The sequence below is a fragment of the Mangifera indica genome, chromosome 3 (genome assembly GCF_011075055.1).
Source record: "Mangifera indica cultivar Alphonso chromosome 3, CATAS_Mindica_2.1, whole genome shotgun sequence".
NCBI lineage: Eukaryota > Viridiplantae > Streptophyta > Magnoliopsida > Sapindales > Anacardiaceae > Mangifera > Mangifera indica.
Genome location: NC_058139.1, coordinates 17,765,501 through 17,773,941, shown reverse-complemented (window position 1 = coordinate 17,773,941; position 8,441 = coordinate 17,765,501). Strand labels below are relative to the sequence as shown.

Here is an 8,441-nt window from a genome sequence, read left to right as displayed (position 1 = left end):
TTGGGAATTTTTTTATGTGAGCCAATTATGGTTTTTATATAATAAAATGAACGGATGATAGTCTTATGGATTTACTGAATAGGATCAATAAGGATTGTTCAATATGGGTTTTAAAATTATTACACTTCTGTTTGAAGGCTTCAATAAATATCGTTAGATATTCTTTTCAAAACCAAAACCAAAACTTAATTATTGATAGTCGTCACTAAATAAGGTTTAAGGAGAGAAGCAAAATTCACGATAAACTATAAGCATTCAAAAAGGATGACACGTCTTCGGTATTTTATCGTCATTGCAGCAATTATGCAGTATCATCAACCACCCACTTATCATTGAAGATATCACAAGAATTAAAGTTCTGTATACGGTTATAACTTTCTTGAACATTTCTTGAACTCTTATGAGGCTTTCGCTTACAGTGCCTAAAGAAAGCGTGCGGTCTCTCCCAAAGTCCAATACAAGGCATGTGTTTGAGGAAGAAAGTGAAGAGGGAGGGATGTTGTTTTCAAGAAAGGACATGACGTTGATGTTGATGGGGTTCTTGAGGACTAAATAAGAGTGGACAAGAAGTTCATGAAAGATGCCAAAGAAAGCAGAAAGGGAATGCAATTTGGGTATTTTTTTGGTGGAGCTAGGGGTCTCTTTTATGATACCTGCATATGCAATTTGATTTTAATTTGGCTTCCAAATTCAATCTGTAACTGATTCTGTTACTATTTATACCAATCTTTCGTAGTGGATACTTAAAATTTTCTGCAGCAGACAGCAGTTGGATAACTTATACATGAGCTTTGTGTATTTCCTAGATATTTAACAAAGCAAGACTTATTCATCCCATCAGTTATTTATTTCAATCTACATGTCAATTATCCGAGTAACATGCCACCAGCCGTGACCATCCCTCCAAGTCCTAACAGAATCTGGGAAGCAGTCTTGTATGCACTGCTTTCTTCAGCTTGAATATGCTCAGCTACACTGAAGTCACCTACGCATCACAAGCACCAGCTTATGATATTTTGCAATAATTAAAGGAAAAACGTTAGTAATGAGTAAGCTTACCTCTTTCAGGGCCATAGCCGCAGCCTGCCTTGATGGTGTCTTCAATATCCTCTATGGTTGCTCTATTGTAGAATATGAAGTTTGACAAGACGCTGTCTATGCAGCTGAGCACCAGGTGTGTCTCTGTAAGGCACGGCCCGTTGCAGTATTCATCTACATAGTCAGGAGGCACATTGATGTTTCCACTCTCTGTCAATCTGCACGACTCTTGGCAGCTGCTGTAAATCTAAAACTTTGTCCAAATGGAAAAAGAAACAAAATAATTCCAAAATAAATAGTTAGAAATTTAACATAACGGAAGAATCATAGTAAATTTTAAGTATAATGAATTTATGTAAAATTGTACGGTCTTTCACTTCTGCTAGTGCATGTCACTTACATATTTATCATTGAAACACAGCAAGGCTTTGGCAACAATTTGAGCTGGATCACCATCACCATCAGCAACGCCGCCTGTACCACCAACGCCGCCTGTACCACCAACGCCACCTGTACCACCAACGCCACCTGTGCCACCAATGCCGCCTTTACCGCCAATGCCACCTGTGCCACTAATGCCGCCTGTACTGCCAATGCCACCTGTGCCGCCAATCCCTGTTTGAGCATCTGCTTTACCTGTCAAGAGTTTGTGCAAATAGTTAGCATTATAACTACAAACCATAGCAAAACAAAGGGTACAACACTTAATTTCTCTTTAAATACCAAAGTTGCAACAAAAGAAAGAAATGCAGACAAGAGCTGTAGCTAAAAAACAACGCTCAAGGGTCACTGAGTGTGCCATTATAAAAGATTGAAGACAGTACAAATTTAAGAAAGAGAGAGGTGATCTATGGCTAATTATATAAATGAAGTTTGGCAAACTTGTACACTTTATGGTTTGCTGGTATTCTTGCCAAATTCTGTTCTCATATTGACTGGTGTGAAATGTTTTCAAAATTTTTTTAAACAAAAAAACCCCAGAAACCAAATTTTCAAGATTTTTCCTTATATTCACATTGTGCAAATATTTAACTAGAAGTTTAGTAAGATTGACAAATAAAAATTGAATAGCAGAAGTTTGGTGAAATCGTTTAGAAAAATGAAAACTTGGTGGGTTGCTCTTTACTTAGCGTATAAATTTGGAGGAATGGAGTGGACTAAGAAGGAAAGAGCAGGTGGAGGCAAGTCACCAACTATTAATCCATTCACAGAATCATAGAACTGGTGTATGAGGACAGTGGCAACAGTCCAGGCAAATGTGTGGAGTGTCGGACATGTTTCTTAATGAAGTTTAAAATCCCATTTATGCATCTTACACCAAGTTTGGTAAACCCACAAGGCCAAACGACAATTTCCCACCCACACTTTGACGAATCAACAAGTATCCACCCTTTAAGTTTGAAATTCTAATTTCTCACATGTTATTTATTTTCATTAATGAATTATGTTCAGGTTACAAGAGATAATTGTTGTCTTTTTGTCGAAATTATAAACTACTTTTAACACTTAATAAAAATTACCAATATGTACTTGCAAATTCAAAAATTTGTTACCTAAACTCTAAAAAAATATTAGCTAACTTAAAAATTTACCACTTCAACCCTTGAAAAATCAAAACCCCAACTAAATTAAAACTTTATCGCTTAGACCCTCGAAAAAATTTGCAATCACTAACCAAGGCTAGAAGTAGTCAAACAGCTATGGGTAAGAGAGAGCTCCTTGTCGGCTAAGACGAAGGAGTCATGCAATAAAGAAAAATTGGCAAAGGGAGAAGACAAGGCATGCACGAGGAAAAAGGGGAGATAAGACAGTTACTAATACATGGGAAGAATAACTGGCAAAAGAGAAAGAACAAAGAATGGGGAAAAGGGAAAACCAAAAGAGTAAGAGGAAAAAAGAAAATAGAAAGAAAGGGGGAAAGAAAATAGAAAAGTTCATAGGTAGTGACCTTTCTGCTCTTCTAGATTACAGTTTCACCACCAGAAATGAATGATGATAAAAAGTTAGGGTGGGAAATAATGATTGAGCCAACCATAACATAACAAGACTAATAACATAGATTAGAAGCTCATAATTTCAAAATTTTAAACAAAATTGGCAAAAGAAAATGCAGTGTTTATAAAATGCAAATTTTAAAGTTGTAATTTAAAAAGAGATTAGACCTATCAATCAGATCTGCCTAATTGGGCCATCATGTTTCATTTACTCAAACTTGACCTATAAATTAGGGTTTCATTTGTTTTGTTTAAACTCAATTCATCCAGAAATTTCAGGTTTGGGCATAATTTCAAGTCTTAACAAGGCCCAAAACATTAAATTCTGCCAAAAACAAAGATAACACGTGAGAGTCATATTTTAGGATTTAGGGTTTAGTTAACCTAGTTTTTAGCGTTTCTTGTTTCCTTTTGAAGTGCTTGATAGGCTAGTGATTAGATGCACAGACAAAACAATTATGCAAATCACAGAGGTTTGAGAGTCATATTTCATAAGTAATCTCAACCTATAGAAAACGGAAAAGAATATAAATTCTTTAATGGTATTCTTGCTATCACCAAAAATATTGAAAAACTAATCAAAGATCTAGCAAAAGAAATTTTTTTAATCAAGTTTCCATAAACAATAATCAGATAATTAACCAAAGCACAAACTAAAAAGAATGAGTTAAAAGAATGCTACGGAGTTTTAGATGGTTTGGAGCTTTTTTGCGTCCACTTATTTAAGCAACTAACTTGAAATTTTCTCTCGAATTATTTCTGGATTGCACTAGTTGAATCAAAACTATGCCTTTTTACAATAGTTATATGAGACTTCATCCAAGAGTAATTGAAATACAAAATTTTGAGTTTTAAATACCTCTCAAAGGCTGAGTGTATGAGTTTTGCATGAAAGCACTCTCAAATATATGAATCAAAGATTGATGAGAGATTTAGAGAAAGAATAGAGAATGGAAGATTTTTATTTCGTTTTTCTTTCTCGCGTTTGTGTAACTTGTCTCTCCTCAAACTCAACTTAATTTATAGAGTTGGAGTAATAGACAATTGAAATACAAAATATGGAGTATTGAATACCTCATAAAGGCTGAGTGTATGAGTTTTGCATGAAAGCACTCTTAAATATATGAGTTAAAGATTGGTGAGAGATCTAGAGAAATAATAGAGAATGGAAGATTTTCTATTTCATTTTTTTTTCTCGTGTTTGTGTAACTTGTCTCTCTTTAAACATAACTCAATTTATAGAATTACAATAACAGGCTTAAGCAATGTTTCTATTGAACTGAGTCACCTTGAGAAAATAGTCATTTCTCTACTGAAAAAGACATTTTTTTCTTAAAAATCCATAGGCACAGTTGGCATCTAATTTTTATAGCTAAGTTAACCTTGGTTAGAGTTCTCAATGGATAGCTTTAAATGCACTAAGCACGGGTGCCTTGTTTCATTTCTTTGTTTTTGTAAAAAAAAAAAAAAATTCTAGAAGCTTGAGCGACTTGTAAGCAAACTTGTGCACACAATTGAAGTACGAGCTTGATTTTACAAATGGCATGGTTGGCATAATTAAAGCACGACTAGATAAAACTTAGGTGAGGTCTTCATTTGCACAACTGGATATCAAAAAAGCATTGGCATTCTTTTAAGACAAGTTTGCACAACTAGACAACCCCTCATGGAGCATGGTTGGACAAGCAATATGGAATGACTACGACTAGAAAAGCATGAACATAACTAGACAGGTTATCTTGCATAGTTAGACAAGGCCTTTTTTCCCTTAAATTTCAACCAATTTTCCAGAAGGTTGAACAGGAAGTGCACAACTTCGTCACGGCTAAACCCAATTCCATGTTATTTTTGTCTTGCAAATTTCAAATATTTGTCTATTTTGTAATGTTTAATACATTTTTCAAACATGTTAACATTTTTAATTTATATTTTTATCATTATTAAAACATTATGAGTTCAACAATCTCTCTTTTTTTATTAATGACAAAAACTAAATTGAAAATATAATCATGAAAGTGAAAATTTTCATTTTATATCAATTTTACTCCCCCCTTACTTTAAGCCTGTAAAAAACTTCCACTCATTTTAACATTGGTGCAAAAACTATATTACTAGATTTGTCAAAGCAAGAAAATTTAAAGGTTTAACATTTTGGAAAAATTTTGACAAAATCTCCCTTATATTCTCTCTTCTCCCCTTTTTTGTTATCAATAAAAAATTTGTCAATAACACTTCCAATATTCAATATATTTAATCCACAACTTTTTCAGCTTCTTCCAATCAATTCCAAACAATCGAAGACATCCAATATCAACAATCATGATGAAAAACATTAACAATCATCATCATAGTGACATTGAAATATATATATTGAGAAAATTTTAATTTAAAATCTAAGTAATATCCAAGTTTTGAAATAAACCTAAGTAACAAATATAACAAGGCCAAATGACTATTTCCCAACCAAGTTTTAACTCAATCTAAAAGCATACTCATAACAGATGAAAAAACTCAAACACCCACTTATCTTTAAACTACTATTAAATTTGTTATTAAATATAAGAGTAAAATCGTTATTTAATAATAATATTAAAAAATATCTAATTTTATCCAATTTTCCCTTAAGGTTTTGAAAATTAACATTTCACCTGTAGACCTTAACTTTGAAATGTGATTTTTTATCCTCCAAATCCCTAGGTTTTTCTTCCCTTTGGCTACTAATGGTGGTTGGAGGCCTCGAACTTTGCTAGACAAGGAGCGCTATCCAAAATGGGTGACCCTTATCATCCAAAATGAACGACACTCGTTGTCTTTAGACAATGGTTATCATCCAAAGGTCATTCTCTAGACAATGACAACTCTTTTGTCCAGCTTAGGTTCACCATTTGCTAGCAAAAGTGACTAGATTTTAGGTTTGGTATTTTAGGGGAGAAAGTAAATTTTTCAAAACTTAATACTTGAGTAAAATTGTTAGTTTTTCAAACTAAGAGAGAAAATGAGATATAATTGTAAGTATTTTAATATTATTGGTAAAATGATGATTTTATCCTTTAACTCTATTAGAAAATTTATGGGTATATCCTAACAAACTAAAACTTGGGTGGGTATTTGAGTTTTTCATCTGCTGCGGTTATATGTTTGTCATTTCACCAAAACTTGGGTGGGAAATAGTCCTTTGACCATATAACAAATATAGTGTAAATGGCATGTCATACAAAATGATCAAAATATGACATGATGTGAAAATGACATGTATGATCATAGATATCAATCCGTCCAATCATGGACTTCTTGTCGAAAGCTCTTATGATCCTTTCTTAAATGTTATTATTCATGCATGATTCAATCCAGATGGAGTTGTAAAACCTGAAATCTTTTGCTTATGAAACTCATCATGTCAGCATATTAATCCTGGAATGGGTTCACCACTTCTTCACCTTCCATTTTAGGTTGTTTTTCAGCCCAAGAGTTCAATCCTAGAATATCACTTGGTATAAGAGGAACATTCACTTGATACTTAAGAGGAACCTATTCTTCTTCACCATTGATAATTCTTTGATGTCTCAAATAGTATTCTCAGATTTTGTACCCTCTTTATGGATTCTTTTCTAGTAATTCTATCTCTACTAAGGATTGAGCATTGAGGATGTTAGGATATTGGAATTTGATATAATGGTTTGGATTTTTCGTTTATAAGTTTAACTCAAATTTCTGTGCATTAAATGTTATAAGCATCTCAAATTGAATGGCGCGAGTATCATTCTTAGTGCAATACAATTTATGAATAAACCATCTCATAATACCAACTTGGATCTCATGGCACGCAACAAACGTCAACTTTAAATCTTGAACAAAGACTGATCCATTTGAATATGTTCTTGCATTCAAAGTGTAGGTGATGATCCTATAAAGTACTTTATACACTGGACTATCTAATTTCCTTGATTTTGAAAAGATTTGAGTGATACATTTCCCTTCCTCTTAATTTATTTCAAACATTCAATTGATTAAAATTTGTCGGGGTATCCAAGATCCCATCACAATCATATTCTAACCATGTAGCAAACATTTCTAGAGTGACCATATGATTCTCACTACACAATCTAAAATTCATAGTGGAATCTATAATGTCATTTTTGGAATCCATTTGCAACTTTAATGAACTGTAGAACTCATATATTAAATTCTTGTACACATGAAGCTTCATGAAAAATAATTTTTTCCACATAATTCTAGTGATTATCTTCATGAACTCATTTGCAATTCCAATTTCTTATGAAATAGGCAAATAAATGCTTTTTGCCACACAAATTTTTCTATGCTTAATTGCATCCAACTATTTCTTTTGTTTATCACTTCTAATCATAATATCAAAAGCACCGACTCTAACACGAGTAGAGCAAAATGTACCTACAACTTTGGTAGTCATAGTTCTTGGACCCATTGATGAAGCTTGGAAGAACCCGTGCAAAACCTGTGAAGAAAACGTGTCAAACCCCTGAGAAGCTTGAACCATCGACACTAATAAAGACCCGTGGAGAAAAGACTTTCTTAAGATGATTTGAGCAAAAAATCTGGAGATGAAAAGATGCAAAATGGTGTGAATGTGTGTTTGAATGTGGTCCTTGGTAAGATTTTTGAGCAAAAAGAAAGCATTTTGGGGAGAATAGTTATTAGCAAGATAAGGAGGTTAGGGATTTTTTTTGAAAAGAAAGAGAAAGTGTGCAGCATGAGACGAAAAGAAAGAATTTCATTCTTTATAAAAGTGCATTGGCACAAATGGCATGTGCAACACTTTTGCGCATGTTAGTTGTGCCTATTAGAATTAATAATAATAATATTTTTTTAAATTAAAAAGATATATATTAATAGCATTTTAAAATATTCTTTTCACAAGCAGTCGTTGGAAGGAATATTTCTTTTACATGCACGAGCGACACGAGGTGGCTGCCAACTATGCCAAAAAAATTATTAAAATTTGATACAAGAGTCAGTTGTGCATCAGTAAATCCCGATGACCGTTTGGATGCATTTTTTTAAAATTCACTTGAGCCAATTTTCAGCACACCTGGACCATGAATGGCACATCCATGCAAGCCTTACAGATCAAAATTTTGCAAAGGCTTTATAGATCAAAATTTCCCAGAATTTTACAATCAAAATTTTGCAATAATGAAAGTTTGCAGTAACCAAATTTTGCAAAAAAGGTCTAGATTTACAATAACCAAAATATCTCAAAAACATGAATCTTGGATATTTTAACCGAATCAAGGACATTTGATATAATTCATAATTCGATAAACTTTGAATACAAGTTTGAATTAATTTGACACGAATTTGCATTAAGTGTTTATGTTATGTGAATGTAAATGCACTCTCAAATAATCACAAACATTCACATTTCACTTA

The 8,441-nt window shown here is 33.0% G+C and overlaps 1 protein-coding gene across 1 annotated transcript; it reads right to left on the bottom strand.

Annotated features, from left to right (window-relative positions):
- Nucleotides 1–689: 689 nt before the first annotated feature.
- On the bottom strand, nucleotides 690–7,798 carry LOC123210689. The gene is made up of 4 exons (XM_044629174.1): nucleotides 7,443–7,798; nucleotides 1,439–1,674; nucleotides 1,060–1,285; nucleotides 690–985 (listed from the first exon to the last, which is right to left on the bottom strand). Exons 1-4 carry the CDS (start codon nucleotides 7,546–7,548, stop codon nucleotides 867–869), a joined length of 687 nt encoding a protein of 228 aa, XP_044485109.1. The 5' UTR covers nucleotides 7,549–7,798; the 3' UTR covers nucleotides 690–866.
- Nucleotides 7,799–8,441: the final 643 nt, after the last annotated feature.

What these genes read in the sequence shown, in the direction of transcription:
- LOC123210689 (XM_044629174.1), bottom strand. Translation starts at nt 7,548, where the DNA reads ATGGTTCAAGCTTCTCAGGGGTTTGACACGTTTTCTTCACAGGTTTTG. An exon ending in TATGACTACCAAAGTTGTAG is followed by an intron (nt 1,675 to 7,442) that starts GTACATTTTGCT and finishes AACTCTTGACAG; the next exon opens with GTAAAGCAGATGCTCAAACA. An exon ending in CGGCTATGGCCCTGAAAGAG is followed by an intron (nt 986 to 1,059) that starts GTAAGCTTACTC and finishes TGTGATGCGTAG; the next exon opens with GTGACTTCAGTGTAGCTGAG.